Source organism: Lynx rufus, unplaced genomic scaffold, assembly GCF_022079265.1.
Source record: "Lynx rufus isolate CCGP_SWC_20201006 ecotype Redwood Valley unplaced genomic scaffold, mLynRuf1.p SCAF_3, whole genome shotgun sequence".
Taxonomy (NCBI): domain Eukaryota; kingdom Metazoa; phylum Chordata; class Mammalia; order Carnivora; family Felidae; genus Lynx; species Lynx rufus.
In genome coordinates, this window is record NW_025814845.1 from 136,598,893 (window position 1) to 136,617,633 (window position 18,741).

The 18,741-nt window shown below is 33.6% G+C and overlaps 1 protein-coding gene across 3 annotated transcripts in view; it reads right to left on the bottom strand.

Moving 5' to 3' along the window:
- FSTL5 (follistatin like 5) overlaps positions 1-18,741 on the bottom strand; it is a 730,171-nt gene that overhangs the window by 637,138 nt on the left and 74,292 nt on the right. For 2 of the 3 annotated variants that reach the window (XM_047091955.1, XM_047091954.1), the window contains exon 2: positions 13,583-13,613. In XM_047091955.1, the coding sequence (XP_046947911.1) occupies positions 13,583-13,613 (31 nt within the window). Of the gene's footprint in view, positions 1-13,582; positions 13,617-18,741 lie in introns of all 3 variants that reach the window. The other variant, XM_047091953.1, reaches the window with a different exon arrangement.

Consider the following 18,741-nt stretch of genomic DNA (forward strand, 5'->3'; position numbering starts at 1 on the left):
CGTGAGTTCGAGCCCCGCGTCAGGCTCTGGGCTGACGGCTCGGAGCCTGGAGCCTGTTTCCGATTCTGTGTCTCCCTCTCTCTCTGCCCCTCCCCCGTTCATGCTCTGTCTCTCTCTGTCCCAAAAATAAACGTTGAAAAAAAAAAATTAAAAAGAAAAAAAAAAGAAATAACAGAAACTCAGATAATCGTTCTACAACCCAAAAATATTAATATAAAAACTACTCAAAATCCAAGGTTGTTTTACTATATATATATATATATACACAATATATATTCATATATATATATATACACAATATATATTCATATATATATATATATATACACACGCACATACACTTATATAATGTATATATATAGGGGCCTGTCATTTATTAATTACACAGTTAATTGCGAATTACTGCAATTATTTTTAACTCTCTGAATGTGTGTGACTTTTAAAATAACCATGCATTAACATGGTTAACCATTTATAAAGAGAAAATATATTAACGTTTTTCTCTGTGCATCTATCCATCTGCGGTATGCATATACACTTATTTTATCTTAGAAGCAAATTCAGAAACATCTCCCCTTCCATAAAACATCAACAGAGAGGCTGTAGACAAGAGAACCCTGCATTTTCTCTGGTCTACATTCATTTGCACCGCAGAGGATAACCGGGGGGGGGAAATACTCTCTGATCATGATGGTGGTGGCAGTGATGGTGGCAATTATAAATGTTTATTCAGTTGGTTTTTTGAGCCCCTACTCTTCTAACTTCTCAAAAAGACAATTTTCCCTACGACTTTTGAATTTCAGCACATCTTGAAAGAAGAGACACTTTTTGGGTTCGTTTTGTTGTTGTTTTTGTTTTTTATTCCAGACTTTCTTTTAAGGTATTTTGTACAGTGAATATTCTTAGGCGATAGACAGAGTGTCTCCCTCTAAAGCAAGGGGCGGGTATGTTTAATATCAAGTGTAATAAAATGTCTTTCAATGCAGCAAATGTCAGGTGTGCTTCCTGTTCATTATAAAATATTTGGGTTTCCTGAGCTGGGTGAGGGAGAGGGCAGTGGTCCTCTCCTCTAATGTAAATGGTGGCACCTGCAGGCATCATCCAGTCCTCTTCTCCTAGCCCTGCACAAATGCTTTAGTCTGGCTACTGTTTGACCATGAGTAACATATAATAAATTGGTCTTCGTCTCTGACACAGGAGCCTCATAGCTTCTGCCAGCATCCAGGAAACTGTGAGCCTCACTTGTTAGTTTGTGAAGAGGGTAAAATTTCAGATCGTGTATGGTTCTTGATTAACCATCAAAACAAACCTATCAAGAAACAACTATTATTACCCACATTTTACAGATGAGGGCATTAGTGCACTGAGGCCAAATAATTTGCCATTAGTCACACAGCTATATATTTAGTGCTCAACCCAGGATTGAAATTTACTGTATTTCTAGAGCCTGAATACTAAACCAGCAGACAAAACTGATTTCATGACCATTGTGCAGTTCTTAGTTTTTGTTCTGTTTGTTGCAAACAGATTGGAACAATTTCAGAAGATAGAAGAAAAAAGAACTGTGATTTGTCAAATTGGAAAACTGCTTAGCTTGTACCTAATATTTCTCAATGCTGTACATATTTTTTAAAGTTTTATTTTATTTTTTGAAGACAGAGAGAGACAGCACAAGCAAGGGAGGGGCAAAGAGAGAGGGAGACACAGAATCCAAAGCAGGCTCCAGGCTCCGAGCTGTCAGCACAGAGCTGGATGCAGGGCTCAAACCCACGATTGCGAGATCGTGACCTGAGCTGAAGTCGGACGCTCAATCAACTGAGTCACCTAGATGCCCCTCAATGCTGTACCTATTAAGCAATACCAGTCTTCTATCTAGCTCGGGTCACGTCTTCACACTAGTGTTAAGTTCTGCCATCAAATTTGCTAGTGATATTTTCCTAGTTATAAATGACTCTGTGCATCAATTCTCCATTGCACTCTGATTTCTTTTCTAATTCACATCAGCCTGGAATTAATAGGTCAACATTTATATTTCAATGACTCACGACCTAGAATAATTTCCCTAATTCCTTGCCTCTCCTATTCATCCCCATTTTTCCAGACAGTATCTTGTCTCTCTATAAAAAGAAAAGGCTAACCTTTTCCAAATGTCCATTCCTAGATCTCCTAGTACCTCCATGTATAGCACTTGGGCCTTTCTCTACCAAATTATTTATCACACTTTTTGTGTGACTATTTGCTCTAGTTCCCATCTCCCAAGCTCAAAGCCAGTATTACTTGACTCCTTGAGTTGGAAACTTTGTCCTTATCTTAATTTCCCTGGCAACTAACCTCATTTGTAACTTTTAAATAACTAATAAACATTTGTTGAACTAAGCTTTATTATGTGATGCAGGTGAATGCATCATATCTTCTCCCTTTCTGAATTTCAGGCAAGCTAACACTACCACAAAATTTCTCACATATAACATATAACAGTACTTTTTAAAAAATGTTTTTATTTATTTTTGAGACAGAGCATGAGCAGGGGAGGGGCAGAGAGAGAGGGAGACACAGAATCTGAAGCAGGCTCCAGGCTCCGAGCTGTCAGCACAGAGCCGACACGGGGCTCGAACTCACAGACTGAGATCATGACCTGTGCTGAATTCTGACGCTTAACTGACTGAACCACCCAGGTGCCCCTACAGTACTTTTAACTGTCGTAGTTGTTAACTTATATTCAATACGTTAAATTAGGTTTGGTTTTCTTGTTTTCAGGTTCTCATAAATTTCTTCATATTTGAATATAAGCCATTACAACATCAAGTTCATACTCTCAGAGTATTCTCTCTACTTCCCCCCTTAAAAAGAATACATCTCCTATATACGTTTATGTTCAAATCATTGTCCACTGAACTGTGCTTTTTTTTTTTCTTCTAAGAATAAATATGACAGGACACCTAAAGGCTATTTAATATCAGTAGGTCAAATATATTCAAGTTTGGAAAGTATTTGGATTATAATTTAGATTATGTAAAATAATGAAGCAAAGTAAAATCAACATGTCCTGACATCTTAACACTTTATGAAATTAAAACGTTTTTTTCATAAATATGTTTCTACCACCAATGTATTACAAAACAATCACAATTTTTAAACATATTAAAATAAGAACTCACATAAAACAAGAGCTTTTCATTCTCCTCAAAAGAGTCATATAATTTACCTCATTTAATCCTTAAAAGAGCACTTTGTGATATGTTATATTGATGTTACAGATGAACACAAAATTCAAAGTGGGTAATAAATAACTGATCCTAACTAGGCTGAGTCTAAACCCTGTGATGTATCTTAAAAAGTGTTATAAAAAAATCAGTGGTTTTCAGAATGCAGTTCTTGTAATTCTAGTGCTCTGAGTTAAAATATCTTCCTTTTTTTTTAAATACGAAATTTATTGTCAACTTGGTTTCCATACAACACCCAGTGCTCAGCCTAACAGGTGCCCTCCTCAATGCCTCTCATCCACCCTCCCCTCCCTCCCACCCCCCATTAACCCTCAGTTTGTTCTCAGTTTTTAAGAGTCTCTTATGTTTTGGTTCCCTCCCTCTCTAACCTTTTTTTTTTTTCCTTCCCCTCCCCCATGGTCTTCTGTTAAGTTTCTCAGTATCCACATAGGAGTGAAAACATATGGTATCTTTCTCTGTATGACTTATTTTCTTAAAAGGTGAGTGATGGGGAAAAATGGATCCTTGATCAAATACAATGAAAATGCTTAATGAAGCAAGATAAGCATCACTAAAGGATTATGTAGGGGCGCCTGGGTGGCGCAGTCGGTTAAGCGTCCGACTTCAGCCAGGTCACGATCTTGCGGTCCGTGAGTTCGAGCCCCGCGTCGGGCTCTGGGCTGATGGCTCAGAGCCTGGAGCCTGTTTCCGATTCTGTGTCTCCCTCTCTCTCTGCCCCTCCCCCGTTCATGCTCTGTCTCTCTCTGTCCCAAAAATAAATAAACGTTGAAAAAAAAAAGGATTATGTAAAAATTTTGCAGTATCACAACGCATATTTGACCAAAGTTTTCCCTTATTTTCCAGTATCCAATGGATGAGGATTCCATGTAGTAAGAATTTAAGAAATGATATTAATTCTAGTAAGATGACACGCATTTGCCAATAAAAACGTTTATTTTATATCTAATTATCGAAGCAATTGAAAAAAAAATTACCCATTTAATGAATTAAGACTATCAAATGTATCTTATAATCGTTTGCTTTTAACATATTAGGTAAAACTCTAAATTAACTAATCTATTATAGTTAGACAAAGAAATGTATGTCTACTTCTCCTCATAGAAGTCACTGAGTATATCACAAAGTAACAATTCATTTTTATATAAAATTTCTATCCTTCAGAATTTAAAAACATGAAATAATTACAAAATACTGAAATATTATTTCATTAAATGGGAAGAAGGAAGAAATACACATTTTAAAATCCTTATCATATATAGCCTTTTTAATAGAGTCAAATTTCATGTTAAAGAACCTGAGGACATAAAATATAAAGGGAAACTGATAGACCATGTAATTTTTCATTGGCAGATAAAATAAGGATTTACTCTCCCCCCAAAATTAATGTTCATAGCCATTTCAAAAACTACTCTGTCACAAAGGCTAACCATTGTAATTGAGTGAAGTGATTTATCAAGTTAAATAAATGAAGTCAAGTTAAATCAATGCATTTTGGTTAGTAATACTTCACTTTTCTTGAAACATGCCATTCAACTGTTCAGACTACAGAATTAAAAAAAAACCTCAGGGAAATTTAGCTCTGCTAAAGTCTAGAATAAATATATTTTTGGGGGTGCTTGGGTGGCTCAGTCGGTCAAGCATCAGACTCTTGATTTGAGTGCAGGTCACCATCTTGTGGTTCTTGAGATCAAGCTCCGTGTCAGGCTTGCTGAGCACGGTGTCTGCTTGGGATTTTCTCTCTCCCTATCTCTCTGCCTCTCCCCTGCTCATGCTCCCTCTCTCTTAAAAATAAATAAATAAACGGTTTTTTAAAAAGATGTTTTGAGTTTGTGATTGAAGGAAAGATCAATGTTGAGATGTTACTGAACAGGTATACAAACTATTGGGTTCTGTAAAGAAAAACCTGAACAATATTAATTTGATATTACATGCAGCATTAAATTATTCTGTATTTAAAAAAATAGAAATCCAGTTGTTCTGGGTGTTTTTCCAGCATCAAAAAAGGGATTATGCCTTGATTTCTTTTAGTTAGTACTGCCTCCTGGTGGACAAAATGAGTGGCAAAATTAATCACCTTGAAATCAAAATAAATGATCTATTGGACAATATGATTTATTGTTATCCTTTTGAAAACTAGAGAGTGTGTGCAAAAGGGGAAAGGGGCGATGTGTTTGGCATAATACAAATTGAGCCATTCATGGCATAAATGAGAAATAGAATCAGACGCTTTTTGAAATATCTTTTGGTTGATGATAATAACATCATTATGTAGTGAAGAAGGTTTGTCTTCTTGATTGTTGTGGCAGAAGGAAATGCACGGAGATCATTTAAAATTATACAAAGTTGGTCAAATGAATTTTTTAAAGACTGGATAATGAGCATTACCTTAATTCCCTGAAAGGAATTTTTACTTTTAGTGAAATCTATAGTACTTGAAAGTTATTTAGTAAGGTATTTGGGGGCATCTTTTAGATTATTTATAGTGAATATACACCTGTAAATTTGTTTTTTCTTCTATGGAGTTATACATTGGAACTGAAATTGCTATTTCAGTTTGTCAGTTTGGAAGTTATGTATATGGCTTCTAGAATTTACATCTATGTATTATTATTTTTATTTCAAAACTCACCTTACAACAAAACACCATTCATATAAAGAATTTTGACCAATTTTTTTCATAGTAAAAAATCATAAATGGAACAGATGTCATCTAATGAATTAGAAAAGTATGGCAATGTGCTCATAAAAACTGGAAATTAAATTTTTAATTGATCTGTTATTCAACAATCCATTTATACTCCTATTGTTATGTTAGGTTTAAAGTGAAATGCATCGAAATAAATGAGATGCTTGTATTAGTAATTTAAGGCATGCTAATCAATCATACACTAGAAAGTAGTGCATATATGACATTGATATTTTGCAACAATGTAATTAATAATCATTTATGAGAATATGTTTTCCCCCAATTAATTTCAAAAGTGAATTTTTAATAAAATAAATAGAACAAAATACAATTTTTAATTAATGCAATTGCTATATTGTAAAATGGAAAGCACACCTCAGAGATATTGGGGGTTAGATTCCAGACCACCTGCAATAAAGCAAATAAATACCCCCAATAAAGTGAGTCAAATTAATTTTTTAATTCCCCAGTTCATTCAAAAGTTATGTTACACTATACTGTAGTATATTAACTGTGCAATAGCATGTCTGAAAAAGCAATGTATCTTAATCTTAATTAAAGAATAGTTTGTTATCCAAAGGTGCTTACCATCATCTGAGCTTTCAGTAGGTTGTAATAACTGATTGCAGATCACCATAACAAATATAATAAGCACAAAAAAGTTTGACATATTGTAAAAATTACCAAAATGTGACACACAGTGAGAAAATGCTGTTGGAAAAACGGTGCCAAAGATTTGCTCAACACTAGCTTGCTATACATTTTAATTTGTAAAAAAAAAAAAAAAAAGACAAGACAGTATCTTGTGAAGTGCAAAGTGAAGTATAATAAAATGAGGTATGACTACATATATAGAAAAAAAATATTGCTCCCTTACATATTTTACATTTATTTTTAAAATAATTATTATCACAAGTCTTCCATAAGTACACTTGTCTAGAGTTTATCCAACATTATAGTTTTGCCAAAAACAAATAAAATAATCCTTTGGTTGACATTTTCTAGACCTGAGTTTTCTTGTCTTTTAGATACTTAAACTTCTGAAGGATTATAACTTGGATATGATAGACAAAAAAACCACAGTTTTCATAAAATTTGCAATTATTTTTCTCAGCAATAGCTTTCTACACTGAATACCAAAATACCTAGCATTCATTATGTATTATATTGTAATTGATTAAAAATATAGCAACTCTGAATTTCATATAATGGTAACAGTCTCCATTTCAGGCATTACTTATTGTATGGCTATATTTTATTTTCTAAACATAAAGACATCCAACAATTAGACAAAGAGTCTCATGAAGGTCTCATGTATATGAATTCCCATCTTTCATTTTTACATAATATTTTCATTTATTAATGTAATGTGTCCAGTGTCTTTCAGGAATACAAATTTGAAGGTCTATCCATATCCAATAACTGTTTCTGACTAGTTACCTGATATTAAGGAAGTGAGCTAACCTCAGTGACTCTGTGAGATTATTCTAGTGAAAAGAGCTCTGAATATTCAGGCAACCCAGATTAGAAGTTTATTAGCATTCCAATTCAATATTACATGCATATATAATGTATATGTATGTATATAATATATAGAGATAAATTATATATATTATATATATAAGTATAAATGTATGTATATATATATATATATATACTATATATGGATATCTATATATGGATGGATATATATATGTGTGTGTGTGTATATCTATATATATCTATATATATATCTATATATATCTATATGTAGGAAATAAAAGAATCTGAATACATAGTTGCATAAAAGTAAACAGCATGTATGACTTGTCTGTGTGTATGTGCTTGTGTGTAAAGACTACAGGTTCCATAGTATTTATTGTCACAAACATACACCTTTTTTTTTTAAGTCTATTTATTTATTTTGAGAGAGAGAAAGCCCAAGCAGGGGAGGGGCAGAGAGAAAGGGAGAGGGAGAGAATCCCAAGTAGGCCCTGTGCTGTCAACACGGAGTGTGATATGGGGTTTGAATCCACAAACCTGAACCGAAACCAAGAGTCAGACACTTAACGGACTGAGCCACCCAAGCACCCCCAAACACACACCTTAAATTTCATTAGGTATGGTCTTAACATAACACTGTCTTTATTGTTCACTACATGTATGAATGTGTGTATCTAGGGAGAACAATTGTGCAGCTTACATTTTTCTCATAGTCAAATATCTATGACATAATACTTGTCATATAGAACCTATGGAGATTTATGGAGTTTCAAGAGGTAAGTATTTTTAATAATAGCATTGTCCAACATTTTTATAGAAGTATAAGCCTTAGACTTTCATACATATAAAATGACTATTGATATCATGAAGTATGTTATGTTACTATTAACTAGAAAAAATGAACTACTTCTGGAGGGTTAAGCCACTTGTCAAAGATCACAAATATTTATTGAACAAGCTGGCACAATTCTTTCCTCTGTCCCTTAGAACATTACTATGCCACATGTATCACTATCAAATTTTTCTTAAAGTTGCAAAGCCCTGAGCAGTATTTATACAAATTAGCAGTAGGGGAATATTTGTAACACCATACCATTAAAGAAAAATAATACATAAATAATAAAAATCTTATGTATCACATCCATGAAAATGTAAAAAAGCATCACTAATAACAGCATGCTAAATATGTTTAATGTATACTTGGTACTGGTTAAATAAAATGCGACCCATTTAAAAATAGAACAAAATGATAATAGTTTTCTGAATTATTTACTTTAGATGTGCTTTCTCCAAGTGCTGTCATGTTGGAATCCTAATTCTTACCTAGTAATGTGTTTGAGGATTAAAACGAGATAATACCTGTAAAAAGCTCAATCCAATCTCTGACATCTATTAGATATTTAAGAAAAGATAGATGTTAGGGTGCCTGGGTGGCGCAGTTGGTTAAGTGTCTGATTTCGACTCGGGTCATGACCTCACAGTCTCTGAGTCTGAGCCCCACATTGGGCTCTGTGCTGATAGCTCAGAGCCTGGAGCCTACTTCAGATTCTGCGTCTACCTCTTGCTCTCTGCTCCTCCCCCGCTAGCATTCTCTGTCTCACTCTCTCTCTCAAAAATAAACATTAAATTTTTTTTAATGAAGAAATAGATGCCATGTAAGTAACTCTTAAGGAACCAACTTTAGTCCTCAGTGTCCCCCAACATATAACTAGCAATGAAAGTGGAATATACTTTATTTTTATCACTTCTGAATGAGAAGAGCTAAAAGTTTCCACTTGAAAAGAGAGGAAGGAAAAATGCATGATAAAAGAACTGAATCTTTTCATGTGCCTGTTGGCATTCTGGATGTCTTCTTTAGAGAAGTGTCTATTCATGTTTTCTGCCCATTTCTTCACTGGATTATTTGTTTCTTGGGTGTGGAGTTTGGTGAGTTCTTTATAGATTTTGGATACTAGCCCTTTGTTTGATATGCCATTTGCAAATATCTTTTCCCATTCCACTGGTTGCCTTTTAGTTTTGTTGACTATTTCCTTTGCAGTGCAGAAGCTTTTTATCTTCATGAGGTCCCAATAGTTCATTTTTGTTTTTAATTCCCTTGCCTTTGGAGATGTGTAAAGTAAGAAATTGCTGAGGCTGAGGTCAGAGAGTTTTTTTCCTGCTTTTTCCTCTAGGGTTTTGATGGCACATGAAAAGATGCTCAACGTCACTCCTCATCAGGGAAATACAAATCAGACCACACTCAGATACCACCCCATGAGAGTCAGGGTGGCTAAAATGAACAAATCAGGAGACTATAGATGCTGGCGAGGATGTGCACTGTTGGTGGGAATGCAACCGCTCTGGAAAACAGTATGGAGGTTCCTCAAAAAATTAAAAATAGATCTACCCTATGACCCAGCAATAGCACTGCTAGGAATTGACCCAAGGGATACAGGAGTGCTGGTGCAGAGGGGCACTTGTACCCCAATGTTTATAGCACCACTTTCAACAATAGCCAAATTATGGAAAGGGCCTAAAGGTCCATAAACTGATGAATGGATAAAGAAATTGTGGTTTATATACACAATGGAATATTATGTGGCAATGAGAAAGAAGGAAATATGGCCTTTTTGTAGCAACGTGGATGGAACTGGAGAGTGTTATGCTAAGTGAAATAAGTCATACAGAGAAAGACAGATACCATATGTTTTCACTCTTATGTGGATCCTGAGAAACTTAACAGAAGACCATGGGGGAGGGGAAGGAAAAAAAAAAAGAGGTTAGAGAGGGAGGGAGCCAAACCATAAGAGACTCTTAAAAACTGAGAACAAACTGAGGGTTGATGGGGGGTGGGAGGGAGGGGAGGGTGGGTGATGAGTATTGAGGAGGACACTTGTTGGGCTGAGCACTGGGTGTTGTATGGAAACCAATTTGACAATAAATTTCATATTAAAAAAATAAAAAAAGAACTGAATCTTTTTGGTGAATGGACAAACATACTTTTAATAACAGAAGATCAGCACATACTCAGGAACATACTACGGCATAACCATATGTAAACTTTCCATAGTGACATTGTCCTTCTGATTGTAGTAAGTATTTTAAATTATTTTTGGAAAATTCAAAGCTCAATTAAGTTGACAGAAGTTTTATGCTTTTTGTAAAGGAAGAGTCATTTAATTTTTTGTCACAAACAGTTACTGTTTTATCACTGAGAAGTCTAGAGAGAGGCTCTTAAATATAAATGAATAAGCAAATCACAAATTAAAATATTCCCCTGAGAAATATTGGCAGAGGACAACTGATTTATGCTCCTTGTATTGTAATGAACTATTCTTCAAAGGAAATTATTTCCTAACAATATTTATCAATTTCCTAACGGATTTTTTTAAGTTTATTTATCTTGAGAGACAGAGACAGCACAAATGGGGAAAGGGGAGAGAGAGAGAATCAAAGCAAGCTTCGCACTGTCAGCACAGAGCCCAATGTGGGGCTTGGTCTCACCAACCATGAAATCATGACCTGGGCCAAAATCAAGAGTGGAACGTTTAACTGACTGAGCCACCCAGGCACCCCTCAAATTCTTAATGAATTTTAAACACATAATATATCCTATCCTAATGCATTTGTAATGTCACTGAAGAGCAGTGTGAAATATGGCTTCCCAAAGAGTTGATCATTCTTTTACACCTGTTAATACGATGATCCTGCTATCCTTGTCAATGGAACGTTAAGAAAGGATATCTTACATAATTGTAAACCTCAAAATTGTGTACTAACTAGAGCTTAAGCTCTAATTCATTTGACAACATAGGCAATCTAAATGTGGAAATCAATTGAGAATCCAATGGTATACTATTGAACCCAAATTCATTTTGTCAATTGAATTCCATATAATTTTAGAATATGTACATATTGGATTCTATGGTATTTCAAAATACTATTAGAATAAGAGCATGTGTATCAAATAATTAATCAGGGTTAGAGTTGCAAGTTTCCAAACATTTCAATATATATTTCCATGTACACAGAGGAAAGACTGATTGATTTTCACTGGACTGCTTTGTGAATTTATGTGATCTCAGGTCACTGGTATAATGAGGATGGAATTTTTGTCATAAGCAAGAATAAGTACAGAATGCAGAAAATTAAAAGGTTAAAGACTTCCCCTGCATATATTCCTGACTACATAATAAACATGTCCTAATGAATAAGAATACCAATTAGTCAGGAAGTCTAGGGAATTAGATGTTACAATTGATCACTAACGTCAAGAGAACATAACTCACATTTCAATAGTTACCAAAATATGTACAATATTTGATTTTTAGAATTTTTCTCACCTATCAATATGTAAACTATTTGTTTTATTCAATTCTTTTTTTCTTAATATTAAACTTTAAAGACATTTTCATGCCATTTGTAATTTCCAGTAAAAAAAAAAAAACATTTCAAGATGATTCCCATAAATAGTCAAGAAAAATATTGAGTTCTAAGTAGAGTTAGGCAACAGGTCCCAACAAAACAGTATGTCTCTGGTTTACTTACAACTCAGTAGCCTACAAGCCATAATGTGAGAGTTCTGAACCATGTGTCAGCCAATAACAGTTAAAGAAGTGGCAAACATCATCTTGAAATTTTATTACATTATAAAAGAAAACATGTTACTAGGCACTAGTTGAAAAATATAATTTCTACTACTTCAGATGATAGGATTTATATATCCCAAGACAATAAGGTATCAAGAAGAAAGCTATACTAAACTTATTTCAACTATAACAGAATTATAAATATGATTTAAGTTTAACTTGAAACACTGGGACCCTTCACGAGAAGGAAGATGTGTACTCAATATGCTTAAAATGCACATATCATTTAAATGCACATCATACAGCACATCTTGGAATAGAAATTCCCCTTTGTAACACAAAAGTATGAAACTTTGAGTTAATATGAGTGCTTTGAGGATAAATAAGTGTAATAATTTCACATATAAAATAACAAGACATACTTCAGTTTGCTGAAAAAGAACACAAATAGTTTGGGAATCCCTGGAAGGGCCATCTTCCATAATTCATTTGAATAAAACATACCTAGCAAAATAAAAAAAAAGTATACCTTTTCATATTCTTCAGGAATGCAGACACACACAGATGACCAAACACAGAAAACAAATTGAGTAATTCAATTGCTTGCAGGGAAGTGTGCAGAGAATATTCTATTTGGATTTATTAGTAAGCAAGGTTGATATTGTCAAATTAGAGACCCTCAGAAAAATAATTTCCCCTTCATCATTTCAGAAGTACATGTATACTTGGTAACTTCACGGTTTTTGGTTTTGTTTTTGGTTTTTGGTTTTGATGTTAGTTTTGGTTTTGTAGAACTCCAAGAAAAAGTAAAATAAAAACAAACCTATCTTCCTATGCAAAAAGGGTAGAAGGAAACAGGAAAACAGTACTTCAGCTCATAGTCAGGCTTGTGACTAAATGCCTACTGGAAAGGGATTGGTGAGTGAGGATGTCCAAATTGTGCAATAAGAAGGACCAGCAGCTGAATGGAGAGGCTGGAAGAATTAACCCAGGAAAAATCAGTTAAGATTCATTATTATGATCTGCATACACAAGCGAATGGAAACCTTTTGCTGAAGAACTACAATCTACCTAGAATAATTGATTATCTCAACAAGTAAACAAACATCAAAACATAAGAGTGTCATTGTGGGGAAAAGAGTTTCCCTATGTCTAACTAGAGTTGACCACGCCATACTAAAAGCTACCGCCAACTTTTAATATATAAATATGTTCTTGCTTTTTTCGTAGAAAATAAAATAAGATAGCAGTGATTTAATAGTAGATCTTCCATGAGACATATTTTGTAAAGTTTATCTGGTGAATCATAGATGTAACAGAATACCAGCTCTTCTGGACAATGTCTGATGGAGGAACTCCAGGAGAACAATTCAGAGAACTAACAGAAAATTAGGTTGAAGTTCCCAACAGCACAGTATGAAAAAAAGGAAACCTCAACAGAGGATCCCCAGTGATCTTGTAGAATTTCCACAGGGCTCACAATGCCCTTAAAACCACATTGAAGATTTTGAATTCTTACTGTTTCCTCATTTTTAACTATGTTTCCAAAGCTGCATGATTTTTTTTTCTTCTATACTCACGTGAATTTATGAAACTATGATCTTAAAACCGCCATTTCTTACCTTTGATTCTTGAACTTTCTTGACTCTTTTCCTGCTGGAATTAAAACAGAAATAGGTCAAAATCTGTGAGTATGTGATCAACAGCTTGATACAGCATATCATTGTAACTAAAGACTTGTCCAGGTATTTTGTTGTACATATACCCTAGAGTCATTGTAACACAATTCTCACCTTAAAAGCCACTTATGTCAAATCTTTTATCAGGGCAGTAATCATTCTTAGTGTCCATATATTTCTTTAAGAAACTAAAACATTGTATTAATATGGATTTATAAAAAAATAGATGATAATGAATAATAAATAATCATGACTCTCAAATGCCTCAGGGCATTTTCATTTAATTTCAACAGATATTGAATGATATCTTCAGAATTTTCTTTTAATGTCTCCACATTAATCACAAATTGGTGGTGAGGAAAAATGTTTAAGGGCAAACAGTGGACAATTCAGTAAAAAAACACAAAAGACATTTCAACGGTCTTTTCTTCAGTTTAACTTAGAATTGGTCCCTGCCTCACTTCTCTAAGGCTAAAGTTGACAACAATTCTATTATTTATTCAAAGGCTGCTTCAGTCAGACCTGTCTTTCAATTTGACATACTCCTTATTAGTTACCAGGCAACCCCAAAAGAATTAGCTTGCTTTCAAGTTTTTAAGTAGAAATTGTGCCCTCTATAACTTCTCAATTAATATGCAAGCACAGTTTACTCTGTCTAAAAGTTTCAGGGCCTCACACTAAAAATAATTTTGAAATAAATTTCTAATAAAAATTATAGATAGATATAGATATAGTTATAGATATAGATATAGATACACATACTTCAGAAATGTATCAATGCCAATAAATTTTGGTAAAATTTATGAAAATAATGAAAAATATTAAGAATTTATTTTGTGGCAGGCATTAATCCCAGAGTCAGATTTGAGAACAAAAATGCATATTGACAAATGTATTTTTATGGAATATCCTTATCCAATGTATGATTCTATTAGACTTTAACACTTTATGTGCTATTTCTCTTTGCCTAATTTATCCAGCCTTTGTTTTTGAATTCTGTACTGTTTTTTGCTAATTGATTTTTTCTACTTCAGGTTTATTTTTAATTTAGAATATCTGTTGTTCATTTAAACTAAAATTTAAATTTTAATTACTTGATTTAAAAATACATTATTCTTTCATAATATAAGACAAGCAAGCGTAAATTCTCCAAAGAGGTATTTGTTAATGAAAAATAATCTCTCTGTCCTCTCTCCTCCTTTTATTCCACTGATTCTTTCATTCATTGAATCATTCGTTCTTTGAATAAATATGTATAGATTGCTTTCACGTGCCAGACACTGCTTTAGGTGATAAGTCTATAAAGGATGAACAAAACAGAAACAAAACAAAATGAAACAAACAAATAAAACAAACAAAAAAAAAGTCCTTAAAGTAACATACTGCTTAAATGTTAATAAGTTCTATTTAGAAAAAAAGATATATCATAGAAGGTAGTTTTAGAATAAGTGACTGCAATTTTACCTAGGTTTACAATGATAAAATGTCTTTTTTATGTTTCAAGTTTTATTTAAATTTTAGTTAGTTAACACATAGTGTAATATTAGTTTCGGGAGTAGAATTTAGTGATTCATCACTTACACCCCGTAAGTGCCCCCCTTAATGCCCACCACTCATTTAGCCCATCCCCATACCCACCTCCCTTCCATCAACCCTCAGTTTGTTCTCTATGGTTAAGATTCTCTTACAGTTTGCCTCCCTCTCTCCTTTTTTTTTCTTTGCCTCTACGTCCAGCTGTTTTCTTTCTGAAATTCCACATATGAGTGAAATCATTTGGTAATTGCCTTCCTCTGATTGACTTATTTTGCTTAGCATAATAACTCTAGCTCCATTCACATCATTATAAATGGCAAGAGTCACTCTGGAAAACAGTATGGCAATTCCTCAAAAAGTTAAAAATAGAACTACCCTATGACCCAGCAATTACACTACCAGATATTTGCCCAAAGGATACAAAATACTGATTCGAAGAGACACATGCTTATAGCAGCATTAATAATAATAGCCAAATTATGGAAGAGCCAAAATGTCCATCAACTGATAAAATGACTTTTGAACAAAATTTTGAGTGAAATGAGAAGATATTATTCCAAGCATTTATCTGGGGAAAATATATTCTAGGGGAGAAAAACAACTGTACATTTCCTGAGGTACAGAAATTCTTGGCATTGTCAAAGCTACCAAGGAGACCAGTGTGACTAAACTAGACTGAGTAAGGGGAATTTTGTAGAAAATACAATAAGGGAGCTAATAGGGGTCAGTTAGATTAGCACCTGGGGCACTTGTTAGATCTTTGGCTCTTACACTGAGATAGTTGAGAAAACAATCAGAAGTTTCTTCACAGAGGAGTAACATTATCTTAATTGCATTTAAGTAGAATCATTCTGGCTACTAAACTAGATTACACAGGGCAAGGACAAAATTAGACGGACCAGGTGGAAGAGTATCACAGTAATCCAGATGGGAAGTGATAATGGCATAAAACAGTGTGATAACAGTGAAGTTGAAATATCAGTTATAACTGTCAAGATTTCCTGACAGAATAAATTTGGGGTGTGAGATATAGAATAGATGAGGATGATTTCAAGGATCTGAGTCATGAGAAGGATTTCTATCCCTTCTTCACTTGATTTCTGATACTCACTCTGTGAATTTTTCTCTTGTCTGACCACCCCTTTTGCATCTCCTTTACTGATTCCTTCTCATCCCCTCAATTTCTAAATACTAGGTTTGGAGATATTGAACCCTTACCTTTTCCCATACACATCTCACTTCTTTGGTGATCTTATCTGTTCTGATGGCCTTAACCACCATCCTTTTCCTAATGACTCTCAAATTTATATCTCTAGCCAATTCTCTCCATTGAATTTCAGCCTCATACATGTATTTTTGACATCTCTACTTGGATGTCTAATAACAGCCCACTTATCACATCCAAAACTGAACTTCTGATTTTTCCTTACTTCTTTGGCCATCTTTCTCATCTCCATCTTCCTCATCTCTACATTCTTCTAGTTGCTCAAAGTAATCCTTATCTACTTTATCTCTTAAGAGATGAAGAGCCTGAATTTTTCATGGATTTGATATTTGAACATGCTGACTTTTATTTTACTTTAAATATAACTCTGAGGACACAAAGTAGGCAGATGGTTAAAATGTCTGGAACTCATAAGAGATATGTCAACAAGACATATAAATTTAGAAACCACCATCCTATGTATAAATCATCAGTACTGCATCTGGAGAACATATAGTATAGTTGAATGATCTAGAATTGAGTACTGGAAACAATATAAGAAAAATATAAAGTTTAATTAAACAACAAAAGAGAATAGAAGAATAGACAAATTATAGGAGGAAAAAACAAAAACACAAAAAGGTGGAATGATGGACTCTCAGGGAATATCTTATACAGGGGTAAATTTTCAATAGTATAGACTTCTTCTGACAGACCAAGTATGATTATGTCTAAGGCAATGCCCATTAGAAAAAGTGACATAGATGTAACCATTGACTTCAAAGGAAGCAATGTATAATGGAATGGAAGAAACTTGCAAGGAAAGAAAGACCCTGGTGGTTTGTGGCTAGAGAGTAAAGTGAAATCTGTGCAGGTATTGTGTTTGTTTTTGTTCATCTCTTTGTTTCATGTTTAGTTTTATATTATCTATATCAGTGAGAATTGAGAATGTGTAAATGAGGGGGGTACATAGTAGAAATGGAAAGGATTATGATAAAAGGGAGAGATGGTATGACTGATTTTATAAGGTTATTTAATGTGACACAGAACTTGAGTGGAGACATTTAGATAGGAGGAGAACCAGTTTCTCCAATATAACAGGTGGGCACAGAGAGGTGCAGGCATAGATGCAAGAGGTTTATAGGTTTGATAGGATTAATTTAAAATTTTTAATCTGTGAGGATTTATTTTATTTATCCATTAGAAGGGCAGTTGGCTGAGTGATGAAGTAGGCTGATTTGTCAGTAATTTGAGGAGATAAAGAAGATTTTTAAATGCACTGCTTTTTGTGAGACTAGGTGTGTAGGATAGCTTGGTAGTGTAAAAATCCTAATTGGGTTTTGCCATCATAAGTTTGCATGATACTGATAGAGCCTTATTTTGACTATAGTCAAACAGGCTTAATACTCACTGATATTATATCTTATTGTATTTGTTTCTGAAAACCTAATTTTCTATTTACAGAATTGTACATATTATAAATTATCAAAGAAAATAGCCTTAAATACTCTATAAACTGGAAATGTTTAAGAAGCATGTATCTAAAGAAAAAAATAGAAATTAATTTAATGGACTGAGACTAATAAACCTGTAAAGTAAGAATCAAATAAGGATAAACTACTTAATTTACTGCAAGACTTGATCTAGAACCATCTCAGTTGAGACTTAATGAACATTATTTAGGATTTTCAAAGTAGTAACTGTCCAAGTTGTTTCTATGACTAAAATGTTGCTTTATTCACCTGACAATATACTTCCCAGAATTTTATTTCATATGCCATTACTTCATGTTTTAAATATTAATTTTTTAATAGGGAAATATTAAGGAGAAAAATGTGATTATTTAATTATGTGAGAACTCTTAAAAGATCAGAAAGATTTGTTATCCTGGACTCATGATACACTTGAAAAACATTCTTACATTAGGAAAACTTAGTCTCGTCTGCAATGGTAGAATGCCAATCCCTTGGCATAACTCAATTTTAATATTCTTTCAAAAGACTTTCTGATAAATTGATCTTGTCTTAAAATAAGAAATATATTTTGGCAACATATCAAAATTAAATAATAGCAAACCATTTGTGTTTTACTTTGTACTACACCGTTTCTTGGAAGAATCCCAAAGTGCTATATTAATTATATAAATAGACTCCATGAAATCCAGCTTAATGGTAGAAATGAGTAAATAGATCCTTGCAGACAGTATGATAAAGATTGGCAAAGACAATCTGGGTAGTAGTATGGATTCAGAAAGAACACATGATTGTATAATATCTTAAATATAAAAAGATACAACATAATAAATAGAACTAGCTAAGCCAGTATAAAATTAAGTCCAGTTGGGGTACACAATAATTTTTAAAAT